The sequence below is a fragment of the Myiozetetes cayanensis genome, unplaced genomic scaffold (genome assembly GCF_022539395.1).
Source record: "Myiozetetes cayanensis isolate MyiCay16 unplaced genomic scaffold, myiCay2020 scf9, whole genome shotgun sequence".
NCBI lineage: Eukaryota > Metazoa > Chordata > Aves > Passeriformes > Tyrannidae > Myiozetetes > Myiozetetes cayanensis.
In genome coordinates, this window is record NW_026088185.1 from 13,531,404 (window position 1) to 13,553,414 (window position 22,011).

Sequence of the window (22,011 nt, forward strand, 5' to 3'; positions counted from 1 at the left end):
GAAAGGAATCCACACTGTGAAATCAAGGAGAAGTTATGTACTGTTTCATACCTTTGGTGTGTAATGAAGCAGCACCTTACTGGGGAGATCTGCTACTTCAGCGTCTTGAGACTTCCATGGAGTTAAACAGTTTGGACCTATGAAAAATTATATATACAATTATATATTTATAACATATATATTCAAGAGTCCACTGGATATTAATGTTGTTCTTTACAAATCTTATACTGCTACAATTTGTTGCAACAACAAATAGGACAGTCTGAACCATACCTATTTGAGACATGTTTTGAAGAAGTCCCTATGACTTAAATCATTCATTTCATAGGGTCTACTTAAAAAGAAATACATTCTTCATGAAAAGCTAAACTATACAATGAAAAAGAGGGGGTGTTATACATTCAAATAGATGTTTGTTTTTACAATTATCTCATATTTGTCACTAATCTCTGTCATCAAGCCCAGATGCCCAAAAATGAGTAACCCTCAAGACAGTTTTGTTTAGCACTACAGAATATTTCCTTGATATGACAGAAATGTTTTAGTGCTAATCTCTAACAATCTCAAGTCATTATGGAACTTATTATGAAAAAATCCTCAAGCATAAATCATTTTTAAGTGGCCTATCATAGCAAGGGGAATACTTTAAAAAAGAGTCTCAACTGTAAATTTACATGTAGGCAAACAGCAGCAAAAATTAAGAACTTACAAGTAAAAATACTACCTAACATTCTCATTCTGGCAGGTTTATACATATGATAAAGAGATGAGTTTATGCAAATATAATATTTTCAAACCAAACTTCATACAAAACTTATCATTAAATTAGTTGAATTTTTATAAGGCCTCTTACTTAGGTCAGCTCTGCAGTTCTTCTGGACTGTAAATTCTTCATTATGTGTCTGTGTAAAGCAAAGCTCAATGGGTCTTGTTCATAACTCATTCCTCTTATTCCACTAAACAGTTCAATCACCACTCACCTGCTAAATATAATGCTTTCACCTGAGAAGGTTGCAGTGCTTCGTGAAAGATGATAACTGACCCAAGCTGGCCCTCCAGAGATGTTGGACACCCCCATTCACTGTCCTGAGTGCCTGCTGAGATCATCTTGGTGATGAGCTCTGGTTTTCCAAGCACCCCACCCCAACTTCCTGCCGAGAGAATGCCCCCAAGTGACGTCCGATGGGGCATAACTGGGGAGGAAAAAGGCGGATCTGGGATCTGAGATGGAGGAGGAGTTGTTGTTCTTTGCCCAGCAGAACCAATGCAGCAAGAAGTAAAAGACTGAGGAGTCACACATGGAAGAAAGAAAATGAAACACATACTGTAAATCTACACTTGAAATCTGAAGACTGTATCGAGCAATTCTGAACTAAATAAATTAAACCAAGAGCAACAAGTTATGGCAAGACCTGAAAAATGTTAGGGAAAAAAAAATCCACTTTTCACAACAGCAGAGAATGCCCTTTCTCCAAGTAAGAGTAATTTGATTACTCCAACTGTTGTGTGACCTCTGGCAGGAGCACAGACAGGAAGGATGGTGTTCCAGATATCCTGGTAAACGCTCCTTTTCTGGATTATATTCCAAAACACTAGCCCAGTATATCTGATACTCTGCGTTTCTCCTATCAGCTATTCCACTCAAGTAGATGCTCTCATGGTAAGCTTAATTGCCCCACTTTTAGTTACCTTGATGTTTACAGTGATTATTCAACAGATGGGCCAAAATCCAGAGTTTTATCTTCCAATGAAAACTACATTTGCTCTCATTTTTAAGTTTTATACTGATTTTACTATTATGGCATCCAATTAACCTGTTTGCTCAACATACTTAACAAATATCAAATTAGAACTTACAAAAGAGGGAAGAATGTTCAGTGTTATAACCCAGTTTAAAATAAATTTGTTCCACAAAAAGAATGAGCAATGCTTATAAAGGAAACTAAACATGACATACACTCCTCCTGATGGCTAGTCTATTTTTTAGGCTAAATGTGTGCACATTCAAAATGGTTAGACTGACTGCCTATAAACTGCTTATGCAGTTAGTCAAAGCAGGTATAAGACTAGTATATAGTTAAGGAAATATTCAAAAATGCAAGTAAAAAAGTTACTGCTGAAAACAACAGGGAATATTCCTCACTGAGTGCTGTCACATCAATCTTATTGGCAGAGCTCTGATTTTTTATGACTTAACCATAATGTCAATATGGTCAGGCAGTTATTTTGAGGAAAACCCCACAATTTAATCCAATGTCATCTAGTGGGGCTTTTTGTTTTTAAACTGAGATGACTAAACAAGTGTTAGTTACACTCCAAAGTGATAGACTGGACAGTGTCTAAAGTTGAACAGAAGTTTATTAGCAATAGGCTAAGCTATTAAACTCTTACACTATTTCCAAATTAAAAATGGCAGCTGTATTTTCATTGATCTGTGAGAGCTCATCCCAACAGGGTATGACTCAGAAGGGAACTTACTTCATTCATAGCAGGGAATCGAAGTGGGGCAGAGACCTTCTGCTGTCCATTGACGTAGATATACACAAGGCTCTGACCAAAAGGCCTCTTTCCAGGCACATGAACAATAGTTATGTTGTGCTGGTTAAGCAATATAAAATAATTAAGTCATTATTAAAACAGTGAAATGACTATATGGAACTATTTAACTTCATCTCTACTAGGTTGGTGAGGAAAACTATTTAAGAAAATAAATCCAAAGCATCAGCTAGAAGACAGGACATCTATTGGCTGCTTCCATTTAAAAACAGCAAACATGTAAGGGAAGAGTGAGTTTTTGAAGGGAAAAGAGATACAGTTCTTCCATATTCATGTACATCAGTCTTTAAGTATGGGAATAGAAAAGGGTAAGGCAGAAACACAGCAGGACAGTTTATTTATTCACACAGCACCACAGCCACCTGTGCTTGTTATAATTTAATACAAAAAACTCTCTAATGCTGTAACAGCTTAATAATAAAAAATGTCTAATAACATAGGCAAAAGTTAGCTCTGTCAACAACTCACCTACATGAAAATTACTTGCATTATTTGAGATTAAATCTGTTCTTATGCAATGAATTATTGAGATATTATTAAATAGAATATTTGTAAAATAACACAAAAATTGAACTTGGACTTCTGAGTTAACAGTACTTTACTAAACACAGTGTTTGTCAGTATCAAATCTTACCCAGAGAGAGTCAAAAAAACAATGGTCAGGCAGCATCACTGTTGCATATTCCCTCTTTGTGCAAACTGCAACCGCCAACACCCCAGAGCATGTAATAAAGGCTTCAAACCCCATACCACTTCCTGTAAAAAAGCTGTAGAAAGAGAAAACAACACACGATCAAGGACTTGCTTCATCAAAGCTACCAGTACATTTATTAAGGAGAGAACCAACTTAGGTCATTTGTTGCTGGTCCAGTATTTACAATGTGACTGGCTATTACTCTTGTTACCAAAAAACAAAACAAAACAAAACAAACACCAGAAGACATTCCATCTTCTGCTGAATGTTAGTACCCAGAGAGTTAAATTATATCAAGAACCATTCATGTCAACAGCCACTATTAAGCACTACGAAGCTGTCCCTTTCATTGTGCTCTTATACAAAAAATAGTTCATTGGAGTGGGGTTTTTGAGGGGTTGGTTTTTGGTTTTTAATGTTGTTTTGTTTAAGCAACAAACCTTAACACAATTTGGAGTTACGGATATTGAACAATAGACAATAAAACATTATCATTATAACAGAGAAACCGCACGTTTATTTCTGTAACATAACCTGGCTCTGGTGACAGATGAAACCGCTCCCTTTCACAGACTAAGCATTATGTATTGCACTTTATGAAGATAAGCAGAAGCGCCACATGTCACAGGGTACCATATGCCACGGGGAACAGATGACCTAGATTTGTGCTGCTGAAGTAATTATAGTAACTATACCTATAGAGCTGCTTCCTCTTGCCACTTTTGCCGGTCGTGCTGGGGTCCACCCGGTCCTGGTCAAGGCAGAGCCACGCGTTGAAGGAAAACGCAGAGCCCGGCCACCTGTGGATTGCCGGCACAGCGATCCCGGCCATGCTGTGGTGCAGGTTGAAGTACTGCAAGGCACTGGCCATGCCCTGCTTCTGGGCCATCGCCAGCATGGCTCGCATCACTGCAACCACGTAAGGGTGAGCTCCTTTGGGCTCCTCAGTCCTCAGGAGCCGTATCAGCTGGAGCAGTTCTTCTGAGCTCATGGACTGGCTCCCCAGAGAGCCCAGAAGGGCAATCAGGTTCTCTGCACAAGTACAATGGAGCGCAGAGTGGGAGCTGAGTGTCTCAATGATCCGGATGACCATGTTTGCATTGACACATGTGGCACGACTCTGTCTGTTAATACAGCAGATTCGCCTCAACCAATTTGAGATGAAAATCTGCAGCTCGTGTGATTCGAGTTCTGGAAGCCACTGGATAAGCAGCAATAAGGGCTGGACGTTACTAATGCCTAGCATCCCAACAGCCATGTGGTCACCTTCAACAGCCTGAAAAACAGCAGACAACTCAGATATGAAATAACAATAAGATAGGGTTAGAAGCAATGTTGAAAGATGTAAACGTTTTTGCATTCAAAGCAAGGACATCTCACCATATTCATGAGTTCTTCCAGCAATTCCCGTGAGGGTTGACCCAGTGATTTTAGTACCTCATATATGTGTGCATAGCCAATCCTCTCCTTGAAGACCTCCTGAGGATAAAAATCCCAGTCTCACTAACAAATAAAATGGACAAAAATTGCTCGTCTACTGCAGCAGGTTCTAATTTAACAAAATATTAGACACATAATAATTAGAATGCTATAAAAATATTTTACAGATTAGAAACCTTGTTTTGATAACATATCCATTGTACTGTCTCTAGAATGCTGCAGATGAGAAGGAACTCACTGCAGCACAGATAAACAAAAGGTCAAAGTAATATTTTAATAATTACCTATACAAGAATTTAATTGCTTTGGTATAATCCAAATGTTAATACTATCACAAAGAACTAATAGCTTTCGTTTTTTAGTGCAAACTATAGCATGAAATGTTTATGTTAAGAATTAGAAGTATTCAACTATTAATCTTTCAGTGAAAGAGTTTCCTAGACCTGTTGATTAAAAACCGCCCATCCTAAAAACTTTAAAAAAATTTAAAAACTGTTCCAAGGAAGTTCTTCTGAAAACTAATTGATTTTACATCAAGAAAAAAAAAATTAGATAATCAACCAGTGAAGTTTAAGCATCCATTTATGGTTTAATTAATAAAGAGTCAACACATCATATGGAATGGATACTCTTCTCCTGGTTGTATTCCGCACTGAAATTAATGTTATTTTTTTAAAAGAATAAATCTGTCATCAGAAGTGAGGTGATTGCTTAGGTAACTACGGAAAGAAAAGAAATACGTACGTTGCAACAGAAGTACCACTGAAAATTCTACTGACCCTCTGTGAATCCCAGTCAGTTCTCACCTCCAACATAGAACCTCTTCCCAGGCTTTCCAGAGTCAGTGGAGAAATAAGCACCCTGAGTAATGCTCTGGAGGAGCATAACTGACCCTGCTGTTTTTCCCCCAGGCTATACTGCAAGTAGCAATGAAATCAGATGACTCCCACTCTTCCTTTAGACTCTTGTGTGCAGCCACATCCCTCTGCTGTGCCAAGACCAGGGAATCATTTAACCAAGGCTAGAATCTAGCGAACTCAGCAATCCAGGAATAAATACACTATTTTTCCATGGGCTTAGCTTCCAGTCAGAATCACAAGCTAACCACAACCTATCCATTTATCAAACCACCAGAGTAACTACCAAGGAAGGACAGGGGAATGGCAAGACCACCATTTGGACAGCAATACTGTCCTGGGTTAGTTTAAAGCCATGATAAAACTACAACGTGAACTCCTGCCTGAAAATTCCTGCAAATACCCACTAAGTCTACCCCACACAATCACAGGACAAGTAACAATGTACTTCCTTTACAAAGTTCCAACTGCTATTATACTCTGATCTTCCAATTTTGAAAGGGAGATGACTCAGTGTCAAATCATTAGGCACATATAAAGGGATAAGGAATTCTAATCAGTTATCTGTCATGAACGTGTGACCACAATCTGCTCATCTTCATTATGAAGATCCATCAAGATACTGTGATAAAACCACTAACCGGAAAAAAGATCAAGAAGCCAATTGCAAACAGACCTCTGCATATACACTGTTACCTTTGCAGCTGGAGACTTGTGCATTACTGCTGTAAGGGCTTGAATGGTTGATACTGCCAAGGAGTCCAAGTGTCCCTGAAACACCTGAAAGTAGCAGGCACAGAAGTCATAAACAAATGTCCAAAGACGGTCGAGTTCCAAAATGTGAACTGTGCCCTCCTGCCAGGAGGAAACCAAGAGTTTGGCAACATGCTTCAAAAATCATCTCCCCACCAGTCAAGATTTCATACCCCCACAGCCTACAAGGAATTACACCACAGTAGACAACTAGCCACACACTTCAAGAGGAGAGAAGCATTCACAACACACGCCGCACTTCAAATATTCTGATGGACAAACAAGTTTTCCTCATGCGCCTAATGGACAACCTCAAGAGGGAGGGAGGAAAACAATTCAGAAATCTCTTGCAGTATGTGTGTGTGTGTGCTGCTGGACAATCAGGCACCTGCAGTTCATAGAAAGTGTCTTCTTTTCCATTCAAGGTCCTACACACCAATGCAGCACACACACACACAAATTATAAGAGATAAGTCACCCAAGCATAGTAAGGTGGTGGCCTCACCCAGAGTCTCATTGCATTGATCGACACCTCTCTCTCTCCAATTTAAGCAATCCTTTGAAGTTTTTTTTTCTGTAATTCTTGTCTATATTGATATTTCTACAGTGGTTTTAAGAACAAAAACGTTGGAGCACTATTTTGCATCCATCTGGAAACCTAATTAGCAACACTACTGTGCAAACAAATGTACTGTTTTCATCACCTCTGAAATATTATATACATCTCAGACATATTTTGAAAATGAAATGTCAGGAATTAGAAGACCATGTTAGATGTGAAGAAACATTTAGATGCAGTTAGAGCGTTGTGCAGCGTCCAAAAAAGCCAAAACTATTCGTTAAAAAAAAATCACAATTTGTAGATTACCATCCCCTGTATTTAGTATTTCTTTACATTTTTAATCAGAACAAATAATTCTACTAAAAAATTAGTACAACAATTTGCATTTGAATATTTCCATAATATTTGTGAAAAGTAAAACAACAGGCTATTCCTACCTCCCTAATTCAGCCTGTCCATTGTTTTGTGAACATTTGTTCTTAATGACAAGCAAAGAATCAGGACACCAAACACAACCATTGAGATTCACAAACAAGGCCCCAGAATCCAAAACACCACAGTGCTGAGACAAAGAAGCAAAAAAGAGGAAAATGAGGGGGGAAAAAAATCACCACCAGATTGAGAGAATTTATTTGGATTCCATTCATGTACTTCACCTTTTCCTTAAAAGAAACATAACTGAGGCTCAGTCTATTGCAAATATCTGCAGTTTGAAGTAGATGAATAAAACATAGATTGAATTCAATCTGTTATTCCGAAAAATCATTTTCCAGAGACAGGAAATACTGATGTGTGCAGCAACACAAGTGCATCTTGCTGCAGAAGGCTTAAAGATGATGGTTAAGGTGAAGCACAGGAATCAATTTTCCTGTGATTGTGTCTTGACTTTGATTGAAGCAAAATACAGTTTAGGTAGGTACCTGGTCCTCATTCATTTCTGTCAGTAATTTGTTGGTAAGGTCTTTCTCACTCTTGTCTGTGACTTTATTGTTAGCATTTAAAAATAGCTGTTAGAGACAAGAATAATGGAAATAATTGCACATTAAACAGTTACCTACAGCCAAGCCTGTGGAGGCTGCCTTGGATTTGTATTTCACATACCAAAAAAAACTAAAAAAAGAAAAAAAAAAAGGGAAAAAAAAAGAAAGTGTTCTCACACTGGTGAGACAAAATCCTCTATTATTATTAGCCTTCTGTTAATTCCTAATACTGAAAATTACATTGTATTTTTGCTCAAGAGTAATTATTTTTTTCCCCAAAAAATAAATGAAAATATGTAATTGCTGAGACAAGGAAAAAGATCTATCTCGAATTTATATTGGTCTCTGGTTTAGCATCTCTAATTTCATTTACAACATGCAACATGACAAGAGATTCTCAAAAATTTGCTTGTAAGAAATAAAGACAAGAGTGGGGCATTAGCAAAGAAATGGATACAGATATTTCACCATTTCCTACTCATGTTTCATTCTAGGTGAAGGCTGAAGATACCTAGGCAGAATATTTTAATCTTCCAACAGCACAGTAGCAGAATTTCTAGGGTACACAGTCTTTAGGTCAGGAAGAAGGGCAAAATATCTGACATCATCCTAAGAATCAGGTAGGTTGTAAATAGCTTTAAATCAAACATACACCAATACCACATCTTCAGCTAAGGAATGCTCTGGTTTTAGTACTTACATTCCTAACCAGTTCCTGAATTTGTAAAGTTAACACTCACCCAAATTCATAATTGATTGCAGTCAACTTGTGTGCAAAGTTTAGCTGTAACCTAATCAGGACTTAAATTTACCTCCTTCTGTTTCAAGATTCTACTGAGGTGATAAAAAATTTCCTGATCAAAATATTTTAAAAGTCCCTTAAGAAAAAAGGGAAATACCACTTTCTTTTAGTGTTTCTTAGTGGTAAAAACTAAGCATTTGTCTTTCCTCACCCTCCACACACACATTTTGTGCCATTATCTGCTAGGCAGTCTCTCTGAAGAACAACCACCTGAGAAATCAACTTCCATAAATTAGGGCAAAACAAAGGACAACACTTAAGATACTGCTTTGACTTACACAGGTGTGAAAGCATAGAGTTAGAAACAAAAATCACTTTGAAAGCTACATCACATTTAAGAGCACTTAACAATGCAGAATAACTGTAAATGCCTCAGAGAGCTCTAACATCACAAGTAAGAATAAAAACATTAAACAGAAGTAAATGTGGACGTATAAAAAATACACCAAATTTTTCATTAGTTATTTCATTTCTCATATTTTATATTGTGAAAAGGAAAAAGATTATTACAATGTCCATATGGTTTTAATCCTTCCACTTAAAAGCTGTTCCAAATTAATTTTTTTAACCAGGCATACTGCTAGAGGTTGTTGTGCTTTACTCAAAGTCTGACCTCAGAGAGTTTATTGGATGAGAGAAGACTGAGCATTGACAAACCAGTTTGTTAAATGACTCTCTGAACAGAATAAGCACCTTATGATACCTTTAAGTTACAGATCATCAAAACTTAACCAAGCAGTTTTGAAAGCTTTTGTGCATATGTCTAACCCCAGAGCATAGTTAAGGAAAGACAGTTTGCACAAAAGCCTTAAAACCAGTAAATATGAAGAGATTTAAATTTTAGAAGACTGTTCTACTGCAAATGACTAGAAATACAGCCTTGAACACTCCAAGTTCTTTGGAAGATCTACAGCATAAATAGTGGTATGGATTTTGTTTACCCTTCCTTTCCATGACATTTTCTTGCACTTCCAATTTGGTGAAGATCCAATATATTCCCAAGTTTCAGATGTGTGTGGACTCACACTATCTGCGGAGATGCAGAACCTGCTTTTCACACACAGCTTGCTACAGAACCCAGTAGCAATTTTCACAAATTAAGAAAACAAAAATCTAGAAAAAAGGATTTCCACCCCCAGCTAATTTAGCTGAGAAATCTTAAGATTTCCACATCTTGATTAATCTTTGCTATTTGGCTTTGAAAAAGAACTAAGATATAGAACCTTTGTATTTCCAAATATACTGTAACACCTGCCTTACCTCTATCCTCTCCCTACTTCTCATCCTTGGGGGTATTTTGACTGTGAAAGGTTAAAAAAAGGTGCACTAGGCAGCAAACTGGCAGCACTGATACCCAACCACTCCCAGTGATATGTGAGACAGGAAAAAACTAAAAGTGCCTATCTTCTGACACACCTACAGGCAGAATAAAAATAAAAACAGCAAGCTGCAAAAACAGAGTAGCTGTTCCTGCTTTCTTAAATTCCACCACTTATTTACAAGAGCAGGATCACAGGTGGACTCTCCATGAACGGATAAACTGTTGATAACTTCAGAAGAAACTACAAAAGAAGTTTCTTGAAGTTTCTTATAGAGTACAAGGTTAGCACAAAAACAGGCAGAGATTCCCAAACAGAGGAGGAAAATGGAAAGGTCAAACAATGTATTTTCAGAAGATAATAAAACTACAAAACACTATTCAAAACACTGCAAGTCAATTGGCATTCTGCCACTGAACGTAATTACACTTAAGGCATAATCCAAACACATTTATTTTTAATATATCACTGCACTGAAATATGTTCTAATCCAAAATCTAAATGGATTAAGAAACAAATTGCATACTGTAGCTAGCATTAAATTATCTAGCATCAAAAGAGCTCAAAACAGCTCTGTCACCAACATAGCACAAAAGAGAAACAAAATATTCCAGAGAGTTACATTGTATCTATGTTCTTTTACAGGCTGAAAAAAGAAATCTACAAAGCTATCAGTGAAAGACATTAGTTTGCCAATTATGACCATCTGGGATTGAGACAAAAAACACTAAATCCTATGTAGGAAAAGAACAATGAAAGAACATTTTTAACAGCTTGATCTCATGTTTTATGTCAGCTACACACAAGACTCATATTTTGAAACACAATGGCACACCAGCAAGATTTTTTTTTTTAATGGAAAAATATGCCTCTGAAATTAGAGTTCAGACCTCCATCTGGCAGCAGTTGTGACTTCCTAGCAATCCAGTGACAGAATATAAAAGAAACAAACAAATGAAAAAAAACCCTCACAACATAAACCAAAACAAAAAAGCAAAGGGGATTGTTTCCAATAACTATCATAATAGATTCCAGAGACTGAATGGGGTCTGTAAAGGTATTTTGCTCAGGACTCAAAATAAGGATTCACTGCTTTAACCACAAGACAGACAAAAACACCTCTACTTCATTAGCAATGACAAACAGATTTTAGAGCAACTTGGATCTTTGAGATCTTTCATGGCATCAGTGGCTCTAACTGATCTAAAGTTTTACTTTCAGTGTGCAGACGCTTCAAAATTGCTCCTATTTCAGAAGGAAGATGAAAAGATAATTAATATACTTGTAATATCACAAGATAGGTTTTGTTAAACATACTCTGAAAAGGGACAACCTACCTTGCAGTTCTGCAACAGGCGAATGAGATGCTCAAAGCAGTTACTGTTAAGGAAAATGGCCTGAAGAACAGGCCTATCTGTGCAGTCTAACATGGCTGTGATGGTATCTACAAAATGAAAACAGAATGGCATCAAATACAAAACATTTGCCCAATTCCATCAAGCATTTTTTTCTGCACGTTACATAATAAATATAGGGAAAAAATTACACAACAACCTGTACTCTTTGCATTCTTTGATCAAGAATAACATGTTTTAAGCATTGATCAGTAGGCCAGGAGTTGAACATTTTGATGCAGTAAAAATTACCACAGAACCTACTGCATCTGGAGAAAAATTCAGCTAATGAATCTCTTCGATTGCTTTGGGGCTCTGTTTGAAGTCATTGCCAGTTTTGAGTACATAAGCAGCATTACTTTTTTTTTCAAAGCACACGAAGACTTGCTTTACTCTGCCTTCTACAGCAGCCTTATACTGCAGCATTCACCACAGCCTCAGTACTATTCTTCAGTATTTGAGGAAGTATGGGAGAAGAAGTACTTCTATTTCCCATTCTCAGCATCAAAGTGGAAAAAACAAACCTCTGAATTCTTATCCAAAAATTTAAACCCAATTGTTCCAGACCATTACTTTTGGCCAATGTTTAAAACAATGCCATTTGAAAAGCAAACTATCACAAAACAGCCACCACATGGGTATTTTATTACAGAACAGTCTTATTCTGCCATTACTAAGGTGTTGATGAGTGTCAGTTGTTGCCTGTCAACACTGTTCTTTTTTCATGGAGACTGGCAGTCTAGAAACCTTGACAATGGTAGCAATATGATATAATTTCTTCTGGGGTTTTTTGGGGGTGTTTTTTGTTTGTTTTGGTTTTTGGTAGTAAATTAAACTCGATTAAACTAGAATATATGGAAAGTAACATCAAAGAAGAAATGTTAGAAAATTTTCAATTGCTTAGCCAAGTGAACACTTTTTTGGTAGAACATTCAGTTATATTATTATCATGGCTCAATCATTACTTGCTGCAGAGTTATTGTCAAGGAATATTTCAAGAAACTGGACAATTGGGTACTCACTCAGCATTTGGATCTGCAGGGCTATGAATCTGCTCTCCCACTGCCTGCACCGCCTCGCATTCGGTAAAGCGGAATGGTCTGAATTAAGCAACTTGAAATAGTTCTCCAATATTGTACTTGTCTCCACCTGACGCTGGTCAGAACTGCTGGTTAGAAGGATATGGACAACTTCTGTCAGGCACTTCAGAGTCAGCTCTGCCTTCCTGCTCACTTCCTCAGGGTTTCTGTCATCCCAGTTGTCACAGTCTGCTAAAACACGCATCAAGACTTCCATGGTGGCAGGAGATACTGCTTGAAGAGCATTCCTCTGAAACCCATCAGGTAAAAAGTTTATTAAGGAAAAAATAATAATAAATACATTTTTAAAAAAGTGAAACCTCTTCAAACCAGCAGTGTCCACCCAAGTTATCTGAATCATGAAACGTTCCTTATTATGTTTATTAATGCCCTGTAGTTGTTAAATAAACATGAAACATTACAATTGGATTATGTTGATGGCTACAGATGAAATGCATCCCATCTCGTTCACTTAAAGAGGCTTTCTTTTTTCAAAGAGAATGCTAATATGGAAAAGGAAATATAATTTAAATACATGTTACAAAATTCATATAAAGTAGCCTCAATAAACCACTAATTCTAGGTGAACTTTAAATTGAATTTTCATTTCAGATCATGGGATTCACGATAGTTTAGAATTAGCAATAAAAACACTATAAGAACATAATAATTAGCAAACATTTGTCTGGGCCCTGAGTGTACTCCTCTCACCTTTCTTCCTGGGGGCCTGACTGCATAGGCTCAGGGGCATCTTAAACCTAGGACAGGAGCCCAGGTTTGTAGAGACCTTTGAGAAGCCCTGTTAGGGTCTCCTTGTCCTCTTTTTGATGATGATGGTGAATACCCTCTTTTCTTCATATTGTTTCAAAGATTTTAAATAGCTTCCAAGCTATAAGGGCCCCACTCCTCTTGCTGAAACAGTTTACTTTCAACCTTGGAAGTAAGCTCGATCAATTTCATGTATTAATACAAAACTTTCATCTTCACAGGTGGAACTTTCTAATCCAGTTACCCGCTTTAAAATACTACAGTAAGTTCACATGAACATGTTGTTATTGTAAAAGGTAAACTTCTACTGTTATTTGAAAGCAGGGCTCAGCTTTTAGCATTTAGATATTGCACAGAATGATCCCAGAATTCGCAAGATAGAAACAATTCATAATCAAAAATAAATTCTTCTTATTTATGGGTTATGGGGTATTTAAAAGCCTTAAGCAAGGAACAGACATTTGGAGGCTTCGGCAGCTGAAACGACTTTAGAACATCCTTACCTGACCACCAGCCACAATAGCTCCAAAGAGATGCAGCAAGCAACATTTCAGGCTTTCCTTGAGATGTTCACTTTCTTGAAAGCATTCTGATTGCAGTAAATAAAAAGTAGAAGAATTCCATAGTCTGGTTGCATAAATTTTATCAAAATTTACCTCTCAAAAAACCCCACCAACAAATGAAATAATAAAAAACCCCTCCTATATTCCCTGTCATCACACAAATTAAAAAAAAAAATTCAACTATATAATCTCCACTTTTTTCTACATAAGTTAGACATAAACACATCAATTCCAGTATTATCAAAGTAACACAACATGACCACATTTACCAGGAATTCACAGGGCCAGACTTTCAGCTTGCATAAAACTTTCAATGCAGGTTGACAGAACTATAGACACAACAACTGTTGGTCTTGGTAATAATAAACAACTGAGATTTTAAACAAACCTCAGAAACTGAAAGTGAAAGATTTTTATATGCATTAAAATACTAATATGACCTTTAAGACAAGTACCAGTTATTGGCAAGTAAGATTTCTGACTAAATACTGAATGTATAAGCCTGTTTAAAAAGAAAATTGCAGAGCTAGTTTTTAAATCTGTTCTTCAAAGTAAACAAAGCTTAGCTGATCATGTTGTTACGGTGTTAGTACCACCACTCCCTTAACTTACAGCCTCTGAATCTTTTGGAGAAGGTCAGACAAACAGCAGTACCTAGCAGATTGTGAGTAAATCATTAGGCTGGGTAAGAATAAAGCCTTCAAATTAGTCCTGTCATGGCAGAATGTTTAAAGCACATGCTCAGCAAATTCTGTCTTATCTGTCAGCTGGCCAACAAGCAGATGAGCATTTGCCTGCTAATCAGCACAACTTTGGCTCAGTCACATTCTATAATATTTAAGAGATTTAGGAGGAACCACAATGCACTGCACTGAATGGAGAGACCCTGCAGATGACATTGCTCAGTAGCAGTCTTTGGAGTGGGTTTCCAGTGCTCTGGCACAAGGTAATGGCATTTTACTGGCATCAGCAACTCGGTCTTTTTGGCAACTATCCTATTTTATGTACATAGTGATGGAATCTCAAGGAACAGGAGCTGTGACTCAAACCTAGAAAAGTCAAATTCATAAATGCTACCACTTTAGGTATAGAATCTTCCTTTTTTATTTTCAATTAAAAAGACATAGTTGCAAAAAGGGTTGATTTCACTCCATTCTCCATCTCTCCACCTTGTTCCTGCTGCTTCAATTCTGTTGGCACTATTACTTCAGTATGCTGAGTCAGCAAACTAGTGGGGCATCCCACTGTGCTGAGATTTAAGTACAGAGTATGGACATGTAAGTCCTTCTTTTCCACACAAACAATCTATAATGGTAAGAACACATGAATCCCAAAGCAGTCATCACGATATTTAATGACTTAACCAGAGAGAAAACAGAGGAGTTTCCCAAACTGAAGCCCAAGGAGCATTTGCTAGTTGAATGGCATAGAGTTCCATTCTTTCTGGTTGTTAAATCATATTATAGAGTCAAAAATGCAGGAACAAGATTATTTTTCCATGAGAGTTATCAGCACAGTTGCTACAGGGATCTTATGTGCACTATTATTTTCACTAGTAAATTGAAAAGTTGGCAATTCACAGAACCAACCTTTATTAAACCATGTTAGGCTCTGAAGTAAAGTCTGGGAAAAAAAAGAAAAAGGCTTTCAAGGATGAGAGGGGGAATGGCAAGATATTGATGCTCCGAGCAAAAAACAAGCAAACAAAGTAACCCACTTCACTCAACCTCAGAAAGCGAGGGGCTTTTACATTATCAGGCATTGTTGAGGAGAAAGTTACTTAGGATCTGTAAGTTCACTCTTCTGAAGATGACTATTTTTAAAGAGGCTGTTAGAGATACTTACGGTAAAAGAAAGGGACAAACTCGACAGTGAGGGAAGCTGGTTTATACTTCTGTCTGCTCCTTTCAACTGTACTAAGGAAATGCCTGCAATTACATTAAAAAACATACATCAAAGAAATTAGATATGATACTTTGTTTATGACATACTTTTTAATTTATGACTCATATTATTAAATTATAATATGACTTAGAGTAGAAAACTGCCAAAAAACAGGAGTTATCTTTTGCCTACAGGATAACAAAGAAGAGTGAAGTAGTATTTCACCCTGAAAACATGAATCACAGCTAATTCTGTATTCACTGTTGTGTACCTAGAAATAGCTTAACATTTTACAAAATGATTTTGTTTTTTATAAAAAATAAAGAAGCCAGCAATCTCCTATTTATTCCACACTTATTGTAACTAAGCCACCAGCTAGACTACAAAATGATTTAACCATGCAATTTGAAATGAGCACAACACATTATTACGGGTTCACTGGGTGGGAAGGAACCATCAAATTAAAGGGTTATAATTCTATTGATACATTTATAAACTTATTTTCAAAGATGCAACACATCTATCCTGTGAGCTTCAATAACTTCTTTTGCCCTAATTCAACCAGGTCTGCATACTCCTTTCCTCTTGGTTTCTTTGTTCCACTCCTTTAGAAAAATGGGCCAATTTTTGAAAGGAGAAAGCAACAGAAGGACTTTCCTGATGGAGTTACAACCAAACACCACTTAGTATACCCTCAAATTTAATTTTCTTTTAACTTCTAGACTGCCAGTGAACATATTATAATTTTTAAAAGTTATTTAAACTCTATCCGATTCCAGAAAGCATAACACTTTTCTGTGGTGTGATTCTATTGATTCATGGTTTAAGTTATCATAAACCACAGTATTTACAATCCTGTCCCAGTCCATGCATACCCTGCAATTCGCTGCCTCCAGTTTCGATATGGATCGTAGAGACTTTCACAAAAAGCCAATGCATGCCTCACAAATTCTTCTATGGGGGTCTGATCTGCCACTTCTTTTTCTTTTGTTTTGCTTTTTAACTGGAAAAAAAAGAGAGCTGTGGTCAGAAAAATTTCTGGACGTTGAAAATTAACTCAATCACCTCCAGAACAGTTCAGACCCACAAACTGTTCTCCACAGAACATTATGACTGAAAAAGCAGATCAGATAAGCAGGAACAGGAAGTATCAGATGGCAAAAATAACTGATGGGAATCGTTAACCACGTACCTGTTGAATGTATAACGTAGTCATGGTGATAACATGGTTAATGTATGAACACATCCCAATCTCCTCCACATTAGCCAGATTCCTATGAAGACAACATAAAAACCACAGACTTGTACACAGTGTAACCATTTGAAGCTAGTTCAAACAATGTTTGATTATAGACAGAATGCTAAAGCACACAAAAATATACCAGCATTTAAAACATACTCTCCAAAAGATTGCACGTACTTGAAGTGTTTATTTCTGTCACAGTAACAAAGCTCACAAGTTTTCATCTAACAGGAAGAAAGGCTCAAGTCACTCTGCTGTAGGTCAGTTCTATCTGGAATTTGGGGTTTCAGAGGTTAAGCAGATTCCCAGGACACTCTAAATAGAAAGCTCAGAAATGGCATCTGATAAAAGACAATAACTTCCACTTCTCCCACATTACTAGTGCATACACTTTCTAAAACTTTAGCAAACATATACCTAGAAATATTTATTCACTTTAAATTCTCCTGAGGAAAGAAAACACCTAATAAATTATTTTAGAACATAAATAAAGCAACAACAAAGAATTTCTCAGATGACAAGTCACAAAGATCAGATACCAAAGTGATGTTGTAAGGAGAACTATTCAGCAAGTAAGGTCGACAACAGTTTTTAATTCAGAAACACACAGCCACCATGTACCCAGCTTATATTTAATATCCCAGGATATTTAAACACTGCCATACACAGTTCTTTGTACTGTTTCAGAGGTAAGGAGAGCCAAAGGACTCAAAAATGCTGCTTCAAATACTCCTGAGAAAAGGGAGTTCCTTATTATATTTTATCCCCTTTTTCTCTCAATGCACTTTACAATAGAAGACTGAAGAAATAGTGAGGAATAGATCCCTAAAAGCAGTTTATTCATTGCTTCAATGCAGAAGTTTCAGGAAATCAGCTGCATTAATAGTGTAATAGAAAGTTTCACAAGTTGTTTATGGAATGCTAAGCATGTTAAAAATGTGAAACAGTTTTTCCTGTACAATTCTCTCAAGTTATTTCATATCTAACACTTGTTAGAGTGTACTTTTTCTTTTAAAAGTATTTATTATACCAGTACCTTATATCTTGAATTCCCATAGATTTATCTTCAGTAATTTACAGAGAATCTAGCACCTAATCCCCTTCTATTCCCTTTCTCATAGAAAATATTATTGCTAAAACTATTGCATTGCTCCCTTTGTCATTTAATCCCTATTCCTTTATTTTGAATATTGTGAGAAGTGATATTTCTCTGTTTCCACTGGAAAACACCAAATCACATTCGTATGTGTCATTAGAATCTATATTTACAGGCTGTGTCAAGATTTCTTAAACAAAACAACAGCACTGCTGAGGTAACAATCAGAACAAATACCTGCAAAGGATGATAAAGAATTTCACAAGTAGAAGTGACAGAGCCTGCTGCTGCTCTTCTAGGCCATCTGACATTTTCTGGACACACTGTAGCAGCTGGAGCCTGAGGACCTGAAGAATGTTATCAGGAAGCAGCGATATTCCTGGAGGAATGTCATCCACTCTAATGAGAAAACACAGACACAAAATTGTTAATACAAATGACATGGCAGGAATCAATTTTCATGTACTCATGTAGTGTTCCAATAAAGTTCCACAGGAAAGGCCACCAAACTGACAGCTCATGAACACTTTCTAATGAACCACAAGAAAATGTCTGGTGGCAATACAACAGCTTGAGCTTTCTTTTCCCCAGCAATGGACTGCATTTTAAAAAAGTGTTGAAATTCATTAAGTGGATTCCTAAATGCTCCTCCATGCAAAGAGCTGCCTTAATTGCCACAAAGAAGGAGATTTTTCAGATGAGGCTGGATGTGGCACTGAGTGCCATGATCTAGTAATCACAGTGGGGTTGGATCAAGGGTTGGACTTGATGATCTCAGAGGTCTCTTCCAACCCAGTTAATTCTGTGATTCTGTGAAATCACATGATCTTCAGCAGGTAAACAGGTAGCCTAGGAAATCCCTAAGTAAAGAAAAGGATAGCCACAATTAAATGAAACAACAAAACACATGTGGGGAACGTTTTCAAATGTCTACTGAAGACTAAAAGTGTCCAAATAAATAAGATGTCAATTATTACATAGTTATTGAAGCTCACTTCGTATTCACCCACAGTGAACCTCATGTCTTTCTTACATAAATTTCAAAAAGCTGTACAAACTTATCTTGCCTATTGGTTTTTTGCTGAACTAAACCATTTTTAGAAATACACCAGTGAGAACCAAAACATGAAGAAAATAATGGGGAAACCCCCCCACAAATACAACCAAATACACCAACAATCCAGGAACAACAATACGGAAACACATTTTTGCAACAGTACAGAAATGTACAGATCTGTTAGAACGTTCTTTGGGATGAAGACTGTTTATCTGCTGTAGCACATGCAAAAAAAAGTTAGCCTTTGGCAGCAGCTATTTACCCTGACACATCTCCTATGAACTCTACACAGGAAAAGGAAGACACAAGCAAGAGCTTTACAGTTTACAAAAGCCTTTAACATGAAGGCAGAGGGAAAATAACCATAAAAATTCAGCTAGCACAAAAACTCACTAATATGATACTTGCATACACACATCTGTGCAAGAATAAGCACCAAAAAGTGTGGAGAATGCAATGACTGACACTCTACACTGTGAGAGCTGGTATTTGAAGGAAATGGGGTAGGTACAATACACTGTTCAGCTTCTAACATCAAAAAGGGAAAAATGGAGACCTAATTTAGAAAAACATCTAGACAGGTGTGACAGCAAGCTCCCATATCCCAGAAAACAAGTGTTACCTACACCTACACAAAGGACCACATACTGTTCATTCCCTTGCCTCTTCACAGAGTTGTGCAATATGCTTTTCAGATCCTGGGATTCAGAATTTCAAGAGATTCAGAAAGTTGTGGCACAAATTTTATAGCACCTGTAGGCTCTAAAGTGGTAGTGACACTACGCGCAAAACTGAGAGCAAGTGCTTTTTTCCAACACAAATACCAAGAAAGAAATTTTAATTTCCCTGATAGCAACTTCACCCCTCAAGATGGAGGAGAGCCACACTCTCTGGAACTACAACCACTGGAAGTACAACCATGGTTCCTTGTAATCTGATAACTCAAGTTTTATATTTCAGATTCTGAAGGCCGTAGTTTTTGGCAGCTGAAATCACATATCCAAAAGTTATTCCCCTAAAATGGCCAACAAGTCTTTTTCAGTAGGATCATAAAATGCTTTACAAGATAGCAAACAGCATACCCTTCATGCCTCACATCCCAAAGAATGTTTTCTCTGCAGTAGCTGCCTGTCTGTGCTATTGCACAACCCATGACAATTTAGTGCCTCGTGCAAGACCAGCATGAGAAATCTTAATTGGGATTACTCAAACTGAATATACTATAGAGTACGTAAAAGAAATAGTAGTAATCAAACCTTTTTTCAACCCAGAGCAAATTACTACTATACCTCCAGGAAAATCTAAAAGTTAAATTTGTTGACATGTAGTACCAATTCTCCTCAAAAAGACTGGCTGTTTGAGTATTCAAAAAAAAAAAAAAAAAAAAAAAGGAAGGAAAAAAATAAATGTAAAAAATCATGCCTTAAGTGACATTGTTATTTGACTGTTGGTATCCTACCTCAAAAATAGGAGAAAGAAGAAAAGCAGCAATACAAACTGCTCTCTCAGGTGCCTGAAAGGAAGTTAAATTATCCCTAAATTGTATGCACCTATTACACCTCTAACTCACACTGAGACCACTCCCTCACCAGTGGTAAACACTTGGGAACAAAGTGCTGCAGAAAACCAGGCTTTACTTTTCAACGACTATGAAAGCATGTAATCAGCATTACTACCAGGTTTTTTGCATCATTTTTATGTGGGTTTGAAGTCAATAAGTTAAGAAAATATGGTTTCTATGGTACTTTGCATGAGCTTCCTTTAAGCTCCTTTGCTGAAGATCGTGTAAACCAAAAACAGAAAAAGAACACAGCAACACTCTGGAGGCCTTTGCTGTTTCTCAGAGTATTAAACTGAGTGAAAATTCCTCTCTTTCAATCAGGAGAAAAAATCCTCCCACCAGGTGATAAGGGTTTTATCCTTTACACGTTAAGTACGTATGACACAAGTACATGTTTTTAGGGAAAGAACAGACAGGTGCACTGGTTTTTGTGCTCAATGCCATCAGCATAGCTATATTCACCTTCTCAGTAAAATCATTAACAGCACCATCAAGGAGCCATTTCACTGAAAAATATAGAGTAGATGCACAAAGATACAGGTAGACTTGTAGCTGTATAAGCCTATAAGCTGCATAATTGTATAAGCTCTACTTACACAGTCAAATCATACCACTGGATACACTCTTCCACTGTATTTAGAGGTTTCCTAATTCTGCACTGCCATAGCATCTTTCAGATTTCCAAAGTAGATCTTGGGATATTATATATTCTACTTTATAGAAGAAATACTCTTATGAGTTAAATCAGCAAGTGACTGTGCCAATTAAGAGTCCTTCTTTCATCAAAAAAATCCTAAAACCAAACCTCTAATAGAATCTTTACATTTTTGAAGTGGTATTTTCTTGGATGCTAAAAAATCCCTCGTGTTTCAAACTGACACAAAACTTTATGCCTGTCTTCCAAAAGGTTACTTTAGTGCAGCAATCTGTACAAGCTTTCTACTCTCTGCAGAGTTTCTCATTATTTCCTGGCATTAGCTCTTTGGTGCACAAGGTCTTGCAGGCATGTAGCTGTAAAATATACCAAGATTTATAGAAGGAAAAGAAAAAAAAGAAAGAAAGGAGAGAAAGTATTGGTTCAGTCACTTTCTCATTTTAGCTGGCATCATGTATTTTTTCAAGACCAAAAGACAGAATTAGTTGTCTAATAAGCAATCCAGTAAAAAAAAGTGAGTCCACAGGGTCTGATGGCCCTACAAGTCACTGGAAATAAGCATTTGGTGATTCCTCACTGACCTACTTTTCTTTTTAAAGGGCCCAGTATTATCAGTGTCACAGTGTAAATGCCTGCAGTACAAACTCACAAACCCTAGAAAGATGCCACTTTTCACATGCCTAATTGTATCACAAATGTAAATAAGGGCAGAAACTGCAATTCTTTATTAATTCTAATATCTGCTCTC

At 37.0% G+C, this 22,011-nt stretch overlaps 1 protein-coding gene across 8 annotated transcripts in view; it reads right to left on the bottom strand.

Annotated features, from left to right (window-relative positions):
• The window catches only part of NBEAL1 (neurobeachin like 1), an 85,301-nt gene that overhangs the window by 43,562 nt on the left and 19,728 nt on the right, over positions 1 to 22,011 (bottom strand). For 6 of the 8 annotated variants that reach the window (XR_007632111.1, XR_007632112.1, XM_050340598.1 and 3 more), the window contains exons 4-18: positions 18,228 to 18,389; positions 16,844 to 16,925; positions 16,527 to 16,654; positions 15,613 to 15,695; positions 13,708 to 13,793; positions 12,380 to 12,686; positions 11,301 to 11,407; positions 7,783 to 7,869; positions 6,244 to 6,327; positions 4,631 to 4,729; positions 3,946 to 4,526; positions 3,191 to 3,323; positions 2,479 to 2,598; positions 981 to 1,284; positions 52 to 137 (exon numbers count right to left, since the gene is read on the bottom strand). Coding sequence is in view for 6 of the 8 variants with exons in the window: in XM_050340598.1 (XP_050196555.1) it covers positions 52 to 137; positions 981 to 1,284; positions 2,479 to 2,598; positions 3,191 to 3,323; positions 3,946 to 4,526; positions 4,631 to 4,729; positions 6,244 to 6,327; positions 7,783 to 7,869; positions 11,301 to 11,407; positions 12,380 to 12,686; positions 13,708 to 13,793; positions 15,613 to 15,695; positions 16,527 to 16,654; positions 16,844 to 16,925; positions 18,228 to 18,389 (2,449 nt within the window). In the remaining 2 variants the exon portion in view is untranslated. The remainder of the gene's footprint in view (positions 1 to 51; positions 138 to 980; positions 1,285 to 2,478; positions 2,599 to 3,190; positions 3,324 to 3,945; positions 4,527 to 4,630; positions 4,730 to 6,243; positions 6,328 to 7,782; positions 7,870 to 11,300; positions 11,408 to 12,379; positions 12,687 to 13,707; positions 13,794 to 15,612; positions 15,696 to 16,526; positions 16,655 to 16,843; positions 16,926 to 18,227; positions 18,390 to 22,011) is intronic. The other 2 variants (XM_050340600.1, XM_050340599.1) reach the window with 1 other exon arrangement.